General features: G+C 40.2%; 1 protein-coding gene across 2 annotated transcripts in view; it reads left to right on the plus strand.

Annotated features, from left to right (window-relative positions):
• Positions 1–20,029, plus strand: part of dph1 (diphthamide biosynthesis 1) — a 63,615-nt gene that overhangs the window by 40,276 nt on the left and 3,310 nt on the right. Inside the window, exons 4-10 of one of the 2 annotated variants that reach the window (XM_030744475.1) lie at positions 887–1,008; positions 4,462–4,616; positions 6,076–6,197; positions 8,946–9,014; positions 9,705–9,861; positions 12,610–12,710; positions 18,538–18,616. In XM_030744475.1, coding sequence (XP_030600335.1) covers positions 887–1,008; positions 4,462–4,616; positions 6,076–6,197; positions 8,946–9,014; positions 9,705–9,861; positions 12,610–12,710; positions 18,538–18,616 — 805 coding nt within the window. The remainder of the gene's footprint in view (positions 1–886; positions 1,009–4,461; positions 4,617–6,075; positions 6,198–8,945; positions 9,015–9,704; positions 9,862–12,609; positions 12,711–18,537; positions 18,617–20,029) is intronic. The other variant, XM_030744476.1, reaches the window with a different exon arrangement.

Here is a 20,029-nt window from a genome sequence, read left to right on the forward strand (position 1 = left end):
CTCAAATACCTGGCAACAACTTCCTTCTACAAACACTCCCTTGTCTACTCATCTTCCCTCCCCTACAATGCCTCAAGCTTCTGTTCATTAGCTCTTTTTTACCATTACTCTCCATTTTATTCATTTTGTTTAGTCTTTATGGGTTTACTTAGCACTTTATTTGCCCGTAAGGGTCATATGAGAAAGCACTTGTTTTTCAGTAGCACAATCTGCAATTATTTTTAACAGACCTTGGTCCACAGATGCCTGTGTAATTTGCTAGTTTTCCTCTCAAGAAGGACACGTTTTTCCCTATTACATCTGCTAAGTGGAACATTAGGGCCACATGGTCTGTGTATTTCACAACCTACTTCTCTAGTCTGAATAGTATGTTCTCTTGTTGAAAACGTTAACTGTTGCCGAGGCTGTTCTTGCCTGTTCCTAAGCAGATGTGCAGCAAATCTTGGCAATAGATAGACTGATAAAGACCTCTGCAAACTCTAATCTCCTTATTTCTATGGCACACATTTCCTCTTATACTTCTCCGTATTGTGTAGCCTTCTGTCTGTGGCCAGGTTAACTGATGACCCATTAACCCTCGTCTGGCAGGGCTGTAACTATCAGACAGCTTGTACTGTACTTATGCCACTGGCTGCTGGTTATAGAGAGCGAAAGAATAGCAGTGTGTCACCCTGATGTACTGTGACTCAGTCATTGACTGGTAACTTTGTCAGATACTATATAGTGTACTCTATCTGCAGTAAGTAGATAGGGTTTGATCTTATCCAGCTCACTCATAATAACACTGTGGCTTGCATGCTATGTGAATTGATCACTATGGTAACAAACAACAATAGGCACATATGGTTTGTGACTGTACTGATGAGAGCCTCTGCCTAAATCCCAGGTTCACAGATGCAGATACGATTGTGATGGGGGATGTGACGTACGGCGCCTGCTGTGTGGACGACTTCACTGCCCGAGCCCTGGGAGCTGATTTCATGGTGCACTATGGCCACAGCTGCCTAAGTGAGTGTCTGTACAGTCTATATGTATGTTCTTTCTCTCTACATCACACTGCGTGCAGTTTGTACCTAACAGAGAATGTCAAGTGATCTAGCATCAAGGACACCCACTTACTAAGAGTAGGTTGCATAAAAAAAGAAAGAGAAGCTTTAGGAAGTAGACGGACCAACAACTCACAGACAAAGCCATCGATCAACGGAAAACGTTACTAGTTGGTGCATTCATCCCAACTCGAGCATGGAAAGCATATCAGATCTTTTGAGCCTGGGCATCACATTTACTCAGCAGATCAATGGAGGACATGCATTAAAGTCCTTTGAAAAGCTCAAGCAGTTCTTGAGGACCTTCACCCTCACCCCCACTGTCTGCCTCTTGCAGAACATGGGAGGAAATGTTAAATCAATAGTTTTGATATATCTCTGCCAGAACAGCCTCACCTATCCCAAATACCAGAAATGACCAACAGAATTTTAATATTACTGAAAAACCTCCACTCTCTGTTGGTTTCTGCATTTTTCATTTGGTTTGTCTTTACGTGTGTGCTGTTGGCATATTTATCATTTGATTATCGTGGAGCAATTGTGAATGCAGGCATCTGTTTTTACAAAAGATCAGATATATACCCATTTACACTGAGTGCAGCCCAGCAAACACAAGGGTAAAGACACTCAAATCTTTGTGGGTTGTGATGAAGATCAGATATTAATTGACAGAAAAAAACAAGTATTTTACTACAGATCCATAGAGAACCGTGTGCAATGGTGGGGTTGTGCATCTGTTCCTGACCTTCATCTCACAGTCATGGGGACATCACTGCATTGTTTCCCAAGATGTCAGCCACCTGTGAGAGATGAAAGATGCAGTCTTTTGACTGACTCATAGAGGAACGGGCTCTCCCGCATTCATTCGTTTTCCTTTCATTTCCTCTGTGGTATCTGCTTTTGAGTAGTGGTGTCCTCTCATGTTTTGTCATAAAGCACCTCTATTTTGTGCAAGACAATATCGGCAACATCATAAAGCCACGTTTTAAAGATCTAACATTGCTTGCAGATATGAGTTTTGGGATTTTTTTTTTCTTTCTTTTTTTTAAACTTTGTTGACGTTTAAAATGAACACTTTAGTAGTTAGAACAGAACAGCCTGAGATAAATTGGGAAACATACCGGGCAGGAGAGAAAGAAATCACAATACAGAAACCAAAATGGAGCTTTTTTTTTTTTTTTTTTTAAATCTGCCTCCAGGAAGGAAAACTGGCAGGAAATAGAAGCTTTTCTCAGATAATTCCAGGAGAGTTTTACTGGTCCTCCTGAAACATCATGAGCAGATTCTCACTATTATCGTCTTAGGAATCATTTCAGATAGCTTAAGTAAAACTTCACTGTGGTGCCAATTTTAGATTAACATCATGCTGTTTGTGCAGTACTGTATGATAGATTAAATAACAGTCCAGGTAACAGTTCCCATCTATAGACACTTACCATGGGCTATTTATTATATATGACTATATAGATTGTTTTCGGCTGCTGTCAGCAGTATCAGATTATGACATTACCTTCAACTGAGAATTCTCTCCTGTCCTGCTGTTACTCTTTGAATTCAGTGTGACTCAATACACAGTTTGGATCGCTCCATCAGCCGATACAGATGTCATCCAGATCATTGTAGCTGTGAATGGCTATAGATAATATATTGATAACCTTGACTGCCCTCTGCAACACTTCTCTAACATCTGTTTCAGCTCCGCTGCCACAAGTGCTGATGCAGCGAACATTTACCACCTCACACCACACCACAGTATTTTATTTTATTTTTTTGTATTGATCTCAATTACTTTGTGTTGTGCTGTTGTATTTATTTTATTAACCTAAGTCATTTTTTCATATTTTGGCTAATTCAACACAGCAATTTCCCAACTTTGGGGATAAATAAAGTATATCATATCTTATTTAATCATGGTTAGTCAGCATCTGTGATTTCATTATATAAGACTAAATCCATTTTCCAGTCCAAGTTAAATGCTATCGCATTTCAGCACATAGATTACGCAGATTATCTCAGGACCACATTTTTAATATGCCAAGTGATCATGTAATATTCATGAATTATGTACAAGTACAATGTACAAGTACAAGCAGATTATTTTTTTACATATCGATTTTTAACAAGCCATTTGTAACCAAGCCAGTATAGTACTATGTTCAACCTTTTGTTTTGTTCACTTCTTTTGAGAGAGTGCATTTGTGTTTGTTTACGTGGCCATTAATAAGCAGCTGTGCTAAGTGAGCTTATTGCCTTGAAAAGGATAAAACCAGTGATGGTGCAAGTGAGTCGTGTCTTTCTCATTGACTGCGTCTCTGATTGAAGCACCTAAGTGCTCTCAGGCTACCATGCTAATGTGAACACAGATCGATGTCACTTTCCTCTGCCCTTTTACGTTTTGGGTGTGCCTTTTAAACAAGCAGCCTCTCCTTGGTTTCTTACTCAACATGTGGCCTCCAGCTAACCCCACTGTTTTAAATACCTATCCATCTGTTCTCCTTCACTCTGCACTGAGATGTGAGCCCATTCATCACCTCTGTTCCCAGTTAACTGACAACTTAGTCTTCACACTTAAACTAAATACACAACACATGCTTGGTATCCTGTTACTTTTTCCACAACTGCCTCCCATTCCAAAGCCTTTGCTCTTTATACAGTTTATTATGAAATCATCTACCCCTACTCATAAATTGAATTTCTCTGTTTTCCAGCCTACTTTCCTGGGAATTTTTCATTCCTCTCCTATTTCCATCACAGCTGCCTCCAGTCCTTTGTTAAGATAGGTCTTATGTTTTCCCAACAACCCCTCTTTATTCACTCCCTATTATCTGCGCATTGTTGAGCCTTGCTCCCATATTTCTGTCAGTGTTGCTTTAATCTAGGCCATCAAGTGAGCTGCACTTGTTCATAAAACATTTCAACCATAATGGGCCATTTGCTTAATTGTACCAAAAAAATCCCCATGCTGCTGATCTGCAAATTAACTGTAGCACAAGAGGAAGACTGATTATAATGATCAACACAAATAATAATTCTTCTTTCTTATCCGTGCCCTTTCCCCCCTCGTTTCTTGGACTCTCGCCTACTTTATTCAGCATCTAACTCAGCATGTCTGTAGCTACGTCTTCCCGGCCCGGGTGCGTAGTAAATGGCCTGTGAAATTAATGGCATTAATAGTAATCGCATATGTCCCTCTCCTTCCCTAAATAATTGAGGTCTTTGCATCAGTTCCTGCACGTGCTAGAGACTCACTCTGAATATGTTTTAGTTATATGACACAGGTGCGTACTGTGATCTTTATACATGCAATTTATTCATGTTTATTTGTATAGCTGTATTGCTGTGTAGCATGTTGATACTTTGATGTTACCTGACATAGCAGGACTGAAGTGTGTCTTCTGTCTCTGTCTTGCTGCAGTCCCCATAGACTCGACAGCAGGTATCAAGATGCTGTATGTGTTTGTGGATATCCAGATGGACAATGCACACTTCCTGGACACAATCAAGTTCAACTTCTCTCCTGGACAGTCTCTTGCACTCGTCAGCACTATTCAGTTTGTGGCAGCACTGCAGGTGATTAAACGCTGGTTCTCTTTGTGTGCGATTGTGTGTGATTCTTGTGTCGGAGATTGCTGATGCGCTCAGTTAGTGTCGCTTGTATTTTCCGTATTGCATAAAGAGTGTGTTTGTCTATACAATACAGGAATACACATACACATGTCTCTACATTTGTACAGTATACTTTTTTGCAACTCCTGGCTTTTATCAACAAGCTCACACTCCGCTCTTAAAGCTCAGTTCAAGTGTGGGTTTGACAAATCCGGCAGCAGTTATTTTGGATTTGAAAGGTGCAATGAACTCGGAAGGCAGCTCGGTTCAGCATCGTGCTCAGTAGTGCTCTTTATATAAGCAGTGGCAGCAGCTATAGCATTAGGCTCGAACACCCTTCTTTCAAGCTGGCTGCCTCCCCATTCTATAATGCATTCTGCTGCTTTCATATGCTGTGTTGAACCAGCACCACCCTGGGCCTTTACTAATGCAACCACCACTATTTTTAAATCAAGCAGCACCCTTACAGGTTACATTATATGATTAGATATTTGAGTCTATCCATGGGTATATTTCTGCACATAGGTCTCTGTGTTTTGTATGCATGCCTGGCTCAATCTGACTCGTGTCTTATGGTGTGTAGGCTTGTTGGGGTCACACAGTATGGGCGGGAGTACTTCACCCATATTCCCTGTGGACCGCCTTAAATTAGCCTTAAATCATTTGTTCATCCTTCCCCCTCATATCACGCAAATTTGTTTTTTTTTTTGCTTTGTTTTTCTAATTGTTCACTCATTTTCTCAGTTTGCCTAAATGAATACACTCGAACAAGTCCATTTTTCTTAAAATTAAAGCACTCTTTCTTAGTGCTTTGCAGACGCATGATGATTTAAACACAAGTGGCTACGTTAAGGGTTAAATCTCCAGGAGAATGTCATGCATGACCCTTACAGTGTTAGTCTTTTCTAGCCATTCTAAATATTTGCACCAATACTTTGTTGTAATCCCTTATCTTTTGACTATTAATTTTTTTCTTTTTGCATACCTACAGTCCAGACCCTAGGGTGGACAGTTGCACATTTTTTGCTCCTCAGGTTTATTCCTTTAGCACATTCAATTAAAAATAAAACAATAGACACTAAACCAAAGTGCCAGGTCTCTGCATTAATTTCACTTGATTTACATCAAATTTAAACCTTGAACCCCATTAAAATGAAGACTTGGTTTTAATGTAGTATCCATTGTTTTACTTAAATGTCCCACAGCACAGACCCTGATGGAAGATGTAGAAAAATGTTTGGTCTGTATATTCTGTAGTTTCAGACTCAGCTGCATTCATATTCTGCGTTTCTATTGTTATCTTTCTGTTGTTACTGATGTAAAAAAAAAAAAAAAATGACCCATCAAAAGTGAAGAACCTGTTTAAATGTGTGCACATAAATACACAGAGAATATAATCCCTTCTCCTTCCTCCATATTGCAGTCTGTGAGTGCAGCCCTCAAGCCAGAGTATGATGTGCTTGTCCCACAGTGTCGCCCCCTGTCACCAGGAGAAATTTTGGGCTGCACCTCCCCTCGCTTGGACCGCCATGTCAATGCCATAATGTAAGAAATCTTATTATTCCTGTCTCCCACCTTACAGTGTCTGCCTCGTTCCTTTTTACATTTTTTTTTTTTTAGTTAGCAGAAATTAGATAGCTGCAGAGATGCAGCATTGACTCATCCAGCCATTGTCTTCTCTCTCCTTTCCTTCCATAGTAAAGCCTGCTATTGCCATGCCCACCCATGTGGCATACTGATTACTGTGGTAATCAGTATGCCATAATGCCTGTCACACCAGACAGAGCTGGCTGTGATAACTAGCCATATCTGTGTGCTATATGCAGCCAGAAACAGCCACTTTGAATGGTTGAATTATATGTATTCAGACACCTTTGGCTGCTTCAAATCAGTGTCAACATATCCACATGTTTTGTAATTTAAGTTTTAAAGAAGTGCTTTAACAAACTATGACACCTATTATAGTGTGCCATGTACAAGGTAAAAATGGACAGATTTTGTGACATGTTTTTCTGCTTGTGTGATTGCCTGTTTTTACTTCTTATTTTCCCCTTTATTTAATCTAAATGAGAAAAAAAGATGATGAATCCAGTCAGTAGCTACATGTGCCATAAAGGACTACTTCCTCTGTATTTTCACAAAAACACTGTTCATGTAAGATGTGTCAAAGTGATGCTTATTTTGCCTGTACTGCAGGGAGGAGGCAAGTGCTTTGGCAAAGTAACAGGTCCAACTAACAAACAACACCTCCACAGCCGCTGCGTGTCTATACATCTGGTGCTCGTCTGCAGCAGATAAATCTTATGCTTTGTAGTGCACAGAGAGATGATGTTCCCTTGATATAATTATTCCTAGGTACATCACCCCATATGTCTGATCTGCACACATCTAATGTTTGTCCATGCGATTAAAATCTCCCAGTGCATAACACCTGCACAAGGACAAGCGTTGCTATATGCATAAGTGGATACAAAAGTGATGTGCACTGTGTGTCTGTTTTAGCACGTGTCTTTGTATGTGTGAAAGATGTGGATGGGTTAGTGTGCGTTTCACCTTCTAATCCAATGTGCTTTGTCTTTGATGTGTCATCTGGGGTGTGGAGGGCTGTGCTGGGAGAGAGAATCGATTAGCCTACCTGAGGGACGTATGCTTCTGTCGTTCTCATTTAATCCACACTTTATATTGAACACATAAGCAATGATGAGGACGTCGGCCTCACTGGTACAGCACCATCCCCTAGTGTTAAATTTCAGTCTAAAAATATGTAGCTGAAACATTTTATTATGATGTGACAGAAACATCAAAAGTACAGTTAGAGAGAAATGGTTTCCCTCTGCTAATAAGGCTTCTTTTACTTTAATGAATTATTTAGGTAATAACGCAGCTGATAGTACACTATCAATAAGAAAAGCAGAACAGGCCAAGCTTCTTAACATTTATTCTTTACAGTGCATGGTTTTGTTCAACACCTGTATTACAGCAATGAATTAATATTTAACATTAGGTTATCTTATATGAATTAGAAATGGGTAAGTTCCCCAAAAAGTGGTGTATGCTCAAGCTGTAATTGCATTTCATCAAAGTTTTGAACCACTTGAGCATTATGGAAAATGAATAGCGATGCATTAGTCTTTAAGGGTGGTTTTGAAGCTCTAAAAGGTCTTGGTCTTTGTCATTTCCATAATGAAAAAGCATTTTTAAAATGTATTGAAAAAGACTATGAGAAACGGTCATTCGCCCATTTCGATCTGCCGCCTCTAGCTCTCACTCATAATAGAACAATATGAAGATGTGAATGTGAAAATAGGCGGTTACGTAACACAGAGACACAGCTTTCTACCATTCTAGTGAGAGCACTTTTGAAAAATAAAGAATATAGATGGAAGGACTGTGGTCGTAGGGAGAGTTAAAGCACACCAACCTTTTAGAGCTGCAGAGTACTGAGGACAACCGTGACTGAAATGCCGCAGGCTTATTGTTGGGAACATAATTATATGAGGGCCTTGGATGTTTCTAAGCAAAGAGATGCAGCAGAGGCTCTCCTTGAGTTCATTTTGTGTTCAGTGTTATTACACAGATACAAACAGAGACAAACATGCTTACACAAAATCCTGCACACGCTAACAAATAGAGCCTCGCCTAGTCGTGTCTCTTGGTAGCCCATGTGACGAACCCCCCACAGCCTGCTTTGAGTTGCTCCAAACACTGACCAATTAGTGGGTTTAATTTGCTTGTCCTGACACAGTGGGCCTGTTGAGACTCCTTTCAAGTAATGAGTAGGGGTACTGACCTGAGCCCCCCCCCAACACTAACTCAGATTCTTCTCAGTCTGACCTCGAGGGGCGTGTTCATGTAGGAGACCTTGTATTTTCAGGCACCTCCGTGTCACTCTGTATTTACGGTTTGTGAACTGTGCGTCTGCTTGAGCTCTGGTGGATCCCCAGCACCAGACCCTGGGTTAATTGGAAGAGCTTGTATTTTCTGTAAACAGCATGCTCCGCTCATTGGGGTCATATTCCCAAACAGCAAAAGTGGGTAAACCCTCCACCCAATCTGTAGGCCTTCTGCCCAAAGAAACCACTTTGGTCTTGTGTTAAGAGGCTGCAGAAATAAAACAAAAGACAATATAAAAAAAGTGAGAGAACGCTGATGGAGAGGATGTGAGAATAGGTCAGCATTTATTATGGCTGCATAATGAATTTTAATTGTCTTCAGGGAGTTTTCTTTGCACAGTTTATTTTTCCTTTCATTTCATTCACCTCAGACATTGAATTGATTGGTGTCTTTCCACAGTTATCTTGGAGATGGAAGATTTCACCTGGAGTCGATCATGATTGCAAACCCAGATATTCCTGCCTACAGGTATTATCAAATATTTCATCTTTACCTCTCTTTATATACTGACATTATCTAAAAATGCTTATAGCAGACATTTGATTATGTTATTATAATGTTAGTTGTACAATTTGGGAGGTAGTGATGTGAAATAAGGTTATTGTAGCATTTGGAATGACAAAAGTAAATATGGAAATTATCAACATTTGTGATCACCTTTTTGGATCCTCAAATAAAGTGTAGGCACAGAAAGAATCTTTTATGATGCTTTTCAGCGCTGTTTAAAAACTGCTCGCTGTTCTGATTATTCACCTTATCACAGTGGTGTGATAATATCATGTGAAGTTTAAGTTCTGTTTTGATGAGGCTTCTTTGCATGCAATGCAAAATTGTGTTGTTATAGACATATGCACTGCTGCACCGATCACAGGTCTCTCTCATAAACAAGATTTTAATCTCAAGTGTACCCCTTGTACTGGAGAAGAGGAGATTAGATGCTCAGAAATACATCTATTTTCCCTCAGATACACTAACTCCTGTTGTATTTGATGACTTTTCATGATTGGATTTTTCATCCCTTTTTTTTTTTTTTTTGCATTTCTGTCCTTGAGATTTATACCAGAGCAATAGATGGTAATGTGGATAATCAGGTTTGTCTTTTCACGAGTATGGAAACGTACCATTTGCATCTGTGGTTCTGCCTGGCTGTGTTTGTAGGTATGACCCCTACAATAAGGTGTTCTCCAGGGAATACTATGACCACGAAGCCATGCGTGCTTTAAGGCTCCAGGCTATTGACAAGGCTCGACTAGCACAGAGATGGGGTCTGATCTTGGGCACGCTTGGCCGACAGGGCAGCCCTAAAGTCTTGGAGGTGAGTTTGCATCCTCATTTCAACACTCTACATGTCCTGAGGCCACTTGTGCAATGGCTTGTAATATTTTTCAGTTTTTCTTGACAAGTGATTTGGTGACATGAAGTACTAATAAGACAAGAACTCGTCACACTGGGAGCTTGTTATTTCAAATTTAGGATGATGCAGCCAAACAGCCATAGAAAATCTCATCCTTGATCTTGCTCCTGCTTCAAGCTTGGCTGTATTCGAGTATTACTGGTGATGTATGATTTTGAGCATTTTCTTTGATTGTTTCCTCAACACAAATATGAAATAAAGAGCCACAAATAAGCATCTTAAAACATATAGAATGCAGTCTATACTTTTACACAATTAAAGCTTTTTACAGCACAGTCCAAACGCATTATTTGCATAAATTAATTTGGAAATGCAGCTCATGTTGTTATTCAGCAATCATTTATAAGCAGTATTCAACTAGTTAATTGTAATAATTTAGTGAAATGCTGGACCTTTTAATACATATAGGATTTTAAATTATCTAACTATTTAAGACTCTGATCAGACTACTCTTTGTAGGTAAGGCAAACCTTTGCAAAATATTAGTAGAAACACTGGCTAAGACAGAACTGTAATGAGAATTCATAAATAGTATGAATAGTATAGTAAGTGCATGCACTCCCATGCTGTTGACTTTGGTGCAGACTCATAAGTGAGAAACTCAGAGTCTGTGCAAGTACAAGCATGTGTGAAGGTCTCTCTGGTCACTTCTAACCTGCAGCTGCTCCTTCTGCTGCTTTGCCTTCCATTGCCAGTTTGTTATTGGTCTCTTTGTTTCTTTTCTTTGTTTTGTTTGCCCACATTTTTCCTTTATGCTTTACTGCTGTGAAATATGATTTATTTCCACATGATCATGTCTTTAATTAGTATGCATTGCTGTATGGAAAAACACTGGGGCTTCCCTTCCATCTAAATGCCAGATATAAATGGTTTAATACCGCCTCAGCTATAGACTTTCCTTGTCTGTAAATATCTAGACTCAAGAGATTATGTTAGCACTGATATATAAATGTCAACTAGAGCAAAAAGTTTCATCTTTGTGTTGCAGGATGGGATGGATTTAAAAGAGGGATTTGAATACAAACTCACCAGCGATCTTTTTAGATTAGGAAGTTTAGTGTTAGATAACCTTTCAAGTAAGGGGGCAGAACTATCTGATAAGAGCACAGTCATTGAAATGTTGCGTGATACTCCAGAGGGCAGTGGATAACAGCCACATTTTACCTATATCCCACCAAAGAAAGATTTATGGGATATATTCTTTTGTTTTGGATTCCTAAGTAACGCCTCAGTCCACTGCCCACAACTTAAAAGTCAGAGTGAGCAGAAGAACCAAGTTCCTTCAACTGGCTAAACAGTTTCATTTATTGGTATGTTTTGTAAGGTCTTGTGGCCGGGCTTGTACCCAGGGGGCCTGATTTAGTTCACCCTGAGGAATGCTAGCTACATGTGAGACAACTACTCTCCAGTCTCTCTCTCTCTCTCTCTCTCTCTCTCCCTCTCCTCTGTTATGGAAACTACTCTTGTAAAGGTAAAGATCACGTATATTTGGACTCAGCTGTACACAGTGTACCACCTGTGCAGGCAAATTCCTGACTGAACTGCCCTTTTCCTGAATTGCCAAAGTGAATTATGCCAGATGGGTGTGGAGGACACTGATGATTCAATTGCTTACTGTGTTGGAGTTTTCCATACAGAAAAATGTCAGTAATGTCTGTACCTCACCAAATAAAGTGTGTTCTGAGTGGTACAGTAGTTAGGGCTGAATTTTGCTGCTTTTTTTTTTTTTTTTTTTTTTTTTTTTTTTTTACATATGTCATGTTTATGGACAGAATCTTTAGGTGGACTCAGACAGTGGGGAGAAACTAAGCATGTCAGAACTGCAGCTTTGCTGGTGATGTAATTGTGTAGGTTTCATCAGACTGTTCAGCACCCAATCTAACAGTTTACTGCTAAGCCTGGAGCGTTTGCGATAATCAACACTTCCATGTCTGACAATATAATACTCTGCCTGAAAACACTGGATTCCCCACTTTGAGTTGATAATGAATTATTGCCCTAATTGAAGGAGATGTATTTATCTTGTTTTATAGTGACGATAAACTGTATTAACAGTTTGACAGATGAGTTAGTAATGCAGACGTATGGAACATTTGAATGAGTGAGCCCTCTCCTACAGTTATAAGCTCCAGGTAGAGACTGCAAGTATGGGATGTGAGTTATAAGCATCCAATAAAGAGTTAGTTTTACAATGTTCCCGGACAAAAAGATTCATCATCTGTACAGAGGCTGGAATATAGTACACTATGCTCTTTGCTCTGAGCATAGCCGGCTGGTTTGGGGGTCTAATCTATATGCTTCCTTGTTGAGGTGTTCAGGCTAGAGCTACTTGGAAAGAGCTCCAGAGGAAGATTCACATTATACTGGAAGGATTGTAACTATCTGTCACCAATGTGTAAACTTGCATTAGTAGAAGAAATGAGCAGTTGGACATATGAAGAGTTTGAGATCCAAATAAGATAGTTTAGTCAATCCGAGACTGTTAAAGAACAAAACTTGAGAACAATGCTGGTCTGGTGAGATTATCAGCATGTTAATGTCATGGATTATGTGACCTATTACCTTATTTTATGTGACGGCATTTCACAATCATAGAGGATTGTATTTTATGTCATGAATGCAAAATTATTTTCTCTCTTTTTCTTCCAGCACCTGGAGTCAAGACTCCAGTCTTTGGGCAAGTCCTTCACTCGAGTGCTTCTCTCTGAGATTTTTCCCAGCAAACTGGACCTGATGCCAGATGTAGATGCGTGAGTATTATAATACATACCTACTGTTTGGTCTTTTCTTTTGACACTGACACAGTTTTGCCAAAACATATTAAAGAATAATGGGAATGCATACCATTCTTAAAAAAATGTATTTTAATTTCCAATTAAAATTGAGCCTCTGCAAATATGGAACTGTGTGTAAAAATAATTAGTCAGTGCAATGTTGTGGTTCAACTTCTCAAATTAAATCTGAAAGTTTGAACTTTAACTAAAATAGCAAAAAAAATGTCTGTGTCCAAAAATATATGGACTTATTTGCACATTTGCACCAACCTATGCCCTAATCAAGGTACGTTTTTGATTTAGTTAGAAATGCTTAGCCAAAGCCAGTGAAGCAAAATGAATCCTTTTATTCTCTTTCTGTTTTTTTCACTCTGTTTTGTACTCTGTTTTTCACTGCAGAGTCCTTGTTCACATGCTATACCATACAGCAACAATAAAAAATAAAATAAAAAACATAATTAACCTTCACACATCCTTAAAGCTCCTCCTTTGGCTCATTGTCTTCTTCATTTGCCAATTCATCACTGCTGTGTCTCTCTCTGATGTAAAGACTGGGTAATTTATCTTTCACATCAAGGACCCTGCCACAAGTATATTGTTCAACAGCTAGTAGTCACCTAAAATTTGCAATCAACAGTATTTGAAATGTATTCTGTAAGCATCACTGCACACTTAATTGGGTATTCAGCATAATTTGCAAGAGGGTGCTATAACAAGGAGCCGACAAACAGAGTTTATAGCTTTATACACAAAATTGGCATTCTAGTCTTGGGGAGATTCCATGATTTTACATACGGCATAAAAGGAAATAGTCCAATATAATGAACTTGAGTGATTCATAAAAGTTCATGTTTGGTACACAATGCATTGAAAAGGGAACTTTATATATAAACAATCTATTGAAGTGCATACTTCTGTTTTGCAATACAGTATAATAAAAACTAGAAAGTGCATCAACCTTGTCCTTGATGAAGATTCAGTCAGAAGCCAAGAAACCTGAACCAAATTGATAAACACACTCTCATTCCCTCATATACTAAGTGACTGGTAAATGCATTCACAAGTCTTGACATTAATATCCTGATATCTGTAGTGTCAGTGCTGAAATATTCTCCACCATGTAGCGCCGTAACCCAGTCCAGCAGCTTACATCAGTGTCTTTTAGAAATGGACTCCTCAAGTTTTATTCAATGAAATCAAGTACTCTGGCTCCAAGGTTCAGTTTGTCTGATTTATCTGACTTCCAACCAGAAGAGCAGAGTTGAAGATGGACAAGGGGGTTTGCGAAAACCTGATGTGCAGTAGCTCCAATCACACTCGCACAGGCACAGCACTCGCACTCCCTCAGATTGGCCTCTCACTGTGGAGTAATGAGAGGTGTGATGTGTGAGGGAGGAGTGGGTGAGAAAGGGACAGAAGGTCTGAGAGAGAGTTGGAGAGAGAGATAGAGAGATGCAGAGGTAGTTGAGGGGGCTGTGTTTGGAAAGCAAGCGATCACGGTAAAAAGATTTTTCTTTTTTCTTTTTTGGCTCTTGTCTTCAGACTGACGTATGAGTACAACTCGAGCATTATGTAATTCAGGCACGATTCACCCAACCAAAACAAACCCTCATTACAGACAAAAAGGTTTTCAACAAGATCTGTTTCGCTGGTGTTAAAATTAAAGCCCGCTATACACATGTATGTCAGGTAGGAATACATTATGTGGTCTTAAACTAAAATGCCAGTTTACTGCGTGCACTTGAAACTACCAGCAATAAACCCCTTATAGTTCCTTAGATTTTCTTTTGCCTTTATTTATAAAAAAAGGAAACTGCTTTCAACACAATACAAATTCATATTATTACCCAAAGTGGCCATAAAGTCGATTTAGCATTGTACTACAGCAGAACTAGAACCAGAAACAAAAACTGAATATTATTAACCTTGAGGGTGATATGATTTATTTTATTGCTGTTATATTAGGCTGTAATAGTTTTATCTAGGTGCACCTAATAAGCTGGCCACCGAGTGTATATACATCAGAAAATAGCACAAGAGTATTTCTGTCCTTTATAGTATTGAAGAATAGGGCTGTTAATCATTTCAGAGTGCTTGAGCAAGCATAAAACCTGAGTTTCTGTGCTGGACCTAAAAGTTATCAGACAATTTGGGGAAAAAAAAGTTTATGTTTGGCCAAATTACTGTATATTGGGCCTGTTGTTATGGGGTATTCAATCCCTGTACACCTGTCGCGTAAGCAGGTTCACTGACATTTATTCCCTGACAGTAAGTCAGACTCATTCCTGGTAGGAGTTGGAGTTCGTCATGGCGGTGGTGGTGGAGGGTTTCAGGTTCGATGGCCTCAGGATCATGCCACTACTTTTTGAGAATGACGTGGCCGGTTGGGTTATATGTGGTGACCTCCACAAACATCACGACATCCAGGGCAGTTTCTCAGCTGGCTTGAGCAAACCTTGGTGTCCCCCCAGAAGAGGGACAAGGGGAAGGAGAGAGAGCTGTCTGGGTTCTCTGCTCAAACTGCTGCCCTCGCAACCCGGACCTGGATATATGGATGGATGGATTGATCTTGGTCACTAACAGTTTTCGACGCTTGTTGCTTGCAGACACGTATTGGCCAGTGCAAAAAAAAATAAAAAATAAAAAACAGGACTGATGTGCAATTTTAGGCTCTATTTGAAGTCATTCCATTATTATTTTTTTAATAATATAGCTTTGTTTGTGTTCACAAAATTGTTTCTTAACAAGACTAGAAAATTTGACTTTTGAAGATGACCTACTACCAACATTGTCCATATCACTGGTTCTAAATATTTATTGGGAGTGACAACTTTAAGGGGAATTCTTCTGCTAATCGTTTTTCTTTTTATTTATCAAAACATTAAGTTGTTCACCTCTAGTATTTTTTCCCCCTTGCTGCTCCAAATAGCTTGTAAGAGCACAGGCAACTTTTATGAGGCTATAATAGACAATACAAGTCACAGAATGTTTGAAGCTGTGTTAAATCTCCTTGTGTTAAAGGAGGAATAAAAGAAAGAGAGAGACAGAGCGAGGGAGATTGAAAGATAGACGGCAGAGGACTCACTACTGCTCAGCACTGTACAGAGCCCACCCCCAGGCTTTCTTTGTCATTAGACACACACATACTCACTCATACAGTATAAAGCGAGAGACACCATTAACATATGCTCTTAAGAGTGTAATTAGGCTGTCCCCAAGCAGGTTTTAAACTATTGTGCAGATATCTGCACACCACACAGACTTATCTCAGCCAGACAGCAAATGCCATCCACTGTATTTCAGCCTTTTATCTCTCCATTTAAATTTTTTTTTTGGCTCCACAAAAATGAAATTGTTTATTTTAATTCAATTAGATCATTTGCTAATAAAGGTGAAGATATTCTTCTCTTCTTGCAGCTCTGAAAGGTTAATTGTTCTGGCTCTTGGCAGGCCAAGTTTGAGAGTGTAATTGAAGCAGAGCCATGCAGGTGGAGGCTGGGGTGTAATGGGCCACAGCGGGTAATGCAGTGAGCCCAGGCAGGAGCTCACATCGCATAGCCAGAATGAAATGTTATGCAGTTTTCCTTTTATATATCACTTGCATCCTGCTCCTCTAAACTGCGTATATCTTGTTGCGTTGAAAGGTTGCAGTTTGCACTAAAGTGAACAGATCATTTAGAGATGGGCTGACCAAACAAGTGTCCACAAAAGTCTGTTTCACTCTTTATTTCAGGTCATCTTAGTTTGTGAGTAAATTGTGAAACAAGGCTAAAATGAGACAGAAGCCTACCTCTGCCTCTGTCTCTACACCTCCTGGTTTTTTAAGGTTTCTGTGTTTCACTGCACCTCATGATGTTGGTTCTCTTTCGTGCTTGCTAAATTGATTGCCAGATAGGGGCTAAAAATATGATTTCTGCTGCTTTGAAAGGGCAATACAATGGCACTTTGCATTTTACCACACTGTAACATTCAGTAAGTCTCATTGCCAACACTTGAAGTCCCTCGTCGGCTCATGTGCCAATCAGCTATCTGCTCCTTAGGAGCGAACAATCTTTTCTTCCTTCCCTTTCATGCTTTTTGTCTTACTTTCCTCTCTACTCTGTTAGCCCTAAGGATTTAGTCTTTGCTTATTAATCACCCTCCTTCTTTTCATTGCTTCCAGTGTTCTTCTTGAATCTCATACTGCAAATTTGCATATTCAAAAACATGTTGCACGCATATCTGTACAGTCGAAGGGTATCTGAACATCTGTTCACATATTATGGACACACATGCAAACTGTCAGATTTCGCCCTGTATTTAGCTCCTTTGTGTCCCCCTCTTTTTTTATATGCTAAGGCTGTTTTGATGCATGTGCAGTGTTTGTCTATTTAAAGACTCTGGTTATGAATAGCAGCTGATGGACCTAAAGGTCACATTTCAAATTCCAATCTCCATCTAAACTCAGGAAACCTAGGACTGAGGAGATTGGTGCTTGGTGGAAATGTCTCTGACTCAGCTGGCTCTCAAATTAGGAGGATGAATCAGAATTCACTCTTTGTGGGGAGACTTTTTTTTTTTTTTTTTTTTTTTTTTTTTTTAAGTGTTATTTGAAAATGAGAAAATGCCATGCATTTGCCTGGAGGGGGTGGAATATTTCTGTGACAGAAAGCAGAGTGGAGTGAGAGTCAGCGGTGCAATCAATTCTGCAGCTGAGAAACTGTGTGAAAGTTGGAAAATGAAGAGAAGACAGAAAGGAAATTTGACGCAGTACCGTACCACTTGAAAGTATTCAAGCGATCGCAGATTGCTTTTATCTCAAACTGCTGTGTATTTATTGACCTTTACCTGCCATTACTCTTTATATACACTGCAGCTCATTTTATATTTATCAATAGTTCTGATGGAGCTTCATCATAAGGATTAGGAACAAGGGATGGTATGCTTCCTCAGTAGAGATGGAGCTGTGGATAGCATTGATCTGTGAAAGCTAACCCCCGTAGCCCCAGCTGCTTTCTGTCTCCATTTTCCCATTGTTCCGTTTTTCCTGCAGCTGTTTACATCCACACCCTCCTCATCCCACAACCCATGCATTTTCCAGAGTAAACACTTCCCTCCCTGCCTATCTTCTTCCTCTCTTCTGCCTCAGTTCTGTCTTCTCTCTTGCTTGCATCTCTTCAACCCCCCTCCTGTTTTTCATCTTCATTGCTCATTCTCCCCATCGCTATGTATCTGTGCCCCCCCCCCCCCCCCCCCCCCCCCCAAATCTTTCTAATACACAGCCGCTTCAACCACTAAACCCCCCCCCCCCCTCCGCCACCTTGTCTGCGAGCATGTAGGCTACCTCCGTGGAGACCGGCTGGTGCGGCTTTTTTATTCACACTCACCTAACCTCTTCCTCTTTCTTTCACAGCATTTCTTTTCACTCCTGTTTGCATCTTTTCCTGTTATTTTTTCCTCCCCTGTTTCTGCCTCTTGCAACCAGTCAGCACCACTAGACCACTTGAAACCTTCCTCCCTCTCTTTTTAGCCTCCCTTTTTCACTGACTGGCTATGCATTCAGATGGTGTAGCACGGCTGTCTTTAGAACTGTTGCAAATCAGGACAGATCTCTTCAACAGATGCTGGAGATCAGGTGGAGGGAGTCTCCCTGCACAGCCCACTGCATCACGTATCCACATGCAGTGTGCAGTTGTAGATGTGCCCTGCCTCTCTAATAGGATCTTGGTCTCTCACCCTCATTGCTTATGCTTTACACGCACACATTTGCACTGATTCATGGATGTATGTTTGAGCTTAAATTTGCACCTCGTCCTTCTTACAGGTGGGTTCAGATTGCTTGTCCACGCCTTTCCATCGACTGGGGCGCTGCCTTCTCCAAACCCCTTCTCTCTCCATATGAGGTAAACATCAACCTTTCAGTCTCTCAACAAGCCTCACAGATTTCACACACGCAGACCTTCCTGCTCACACATAAACAACCTGATTGATGTCATGTTGAAATCTTCATCAAAGTGCCGCAGGAGAAAGTTGCATTGTTGAAGTTGTATAGGACTCATCAAGGCCTGCTTGTGCTGGAGATGGAGCATTGTGGTCTGCTCCTTCCTCTCTCTTCCTCTCCCTGCCATAAAGCACAGCAGCATATGCATATCAAACACCATCAGCAGCAGACTAGCCCCCCCTGCTGGCTACAGGACCACACAGGCCGCCCCACTAACCCACCCCACCCCTTGCAGCTATCTTGTTTTTCTAAAGGGAGAGAAATAGATCGGACAGCAACCCATAAAAATCCATTTCAAAGCATGTGTTTGTTTGTCTGCAGCTGTTGGTAACAACAACAACAAAAAAAGCAGGCTTGTTTTGTGATGAGTTTGGCAGTTATGTCACATTATGCTGTTATGTGACCTTACTGGTTAGCACTTGATGTCAGCTATTAATTCGTTCAACGATTTCTTTTCCTCAGATATATGCTACTGATTTGAATACTGAAATGGCTGCGAGGGGAATTGCCGTCTTGAATATTGGATTGTGATTTGAAATGGTTGTTGTTATGTTCAGACTACACATCTTTGTGCGCCACACACAGCGTGAAAGCACTTACATTTCAGAACGGGGCCATTAAGAATAATGATAGCATTCACCTTAGAAGAAAAAGTAATGGTTATTTTGCATTGTTTTTGACTGAGGTCTGTAACGGTGCATATGAAGTCAGAAAATCGCCCTGCTGTAATGAGGAAAGCAGCAATCTGTTTTCTTAAGCCCTTTGTGCTACAGTTTGCTTTGCTCTCCCCGCCAGCTATTTGAGAACGATGTTTGTGCATTTAAATAATTTGGTGTTGCTCTTGTGTCTGTATATGTGCGCTTCTGATAAGTCTTAATTCACCCGCATCTCATACCTATGACTGCTCCACGTCTCGGTGCGCTATGCTTTTCACTCTGGCATTTAGGAGGAAGATGAAGAGGAACGAGATGGGAGGGTGAAGCGAGCAAGGAGATTTATTTTCAGTGCTTCTCATGTTATATTTATAGTCAATAAGACACACTTGGCTCTCCTGTCAGAGCAGGGATTAGCAAGAGAAGCTAGCTTCCACAGAGAGAGGCAGTTGGTGTGAGAGGGGAGAGAACAAGAGCAGTGGGTAAAAGCGAGAGAGTGGTTGAATAAGGGTAGAGGAAAGGAGGAGACTGGTAGAAGGGTGCCTAGAGAAAGGAAAGGGATGGCTCCTCTGTAGAATTTTTTTTTTTTGATTGTGTTTTAAAATCTGGATATAAAGAAAGTTATTTTGCCTTTCAACATCTTAACATAACTGGGGTACAGT

The sequence above is a fragment of the Archocentrus centrarchus genome, chromosome 13 (assembly GCF_007364275.1).
Source record: "Archocentrus centrarchus isolate MPI-CPG fArcCen1 chromosome 13, fArcCen1, whole genome shotgun sequence".
Lineage (NCBI taxonomy): Eukaryota > Metazoa > Chordata > Actinopteri > Cichliformes > Cichlidae > Archocentrus > Archocentrus centrarchus.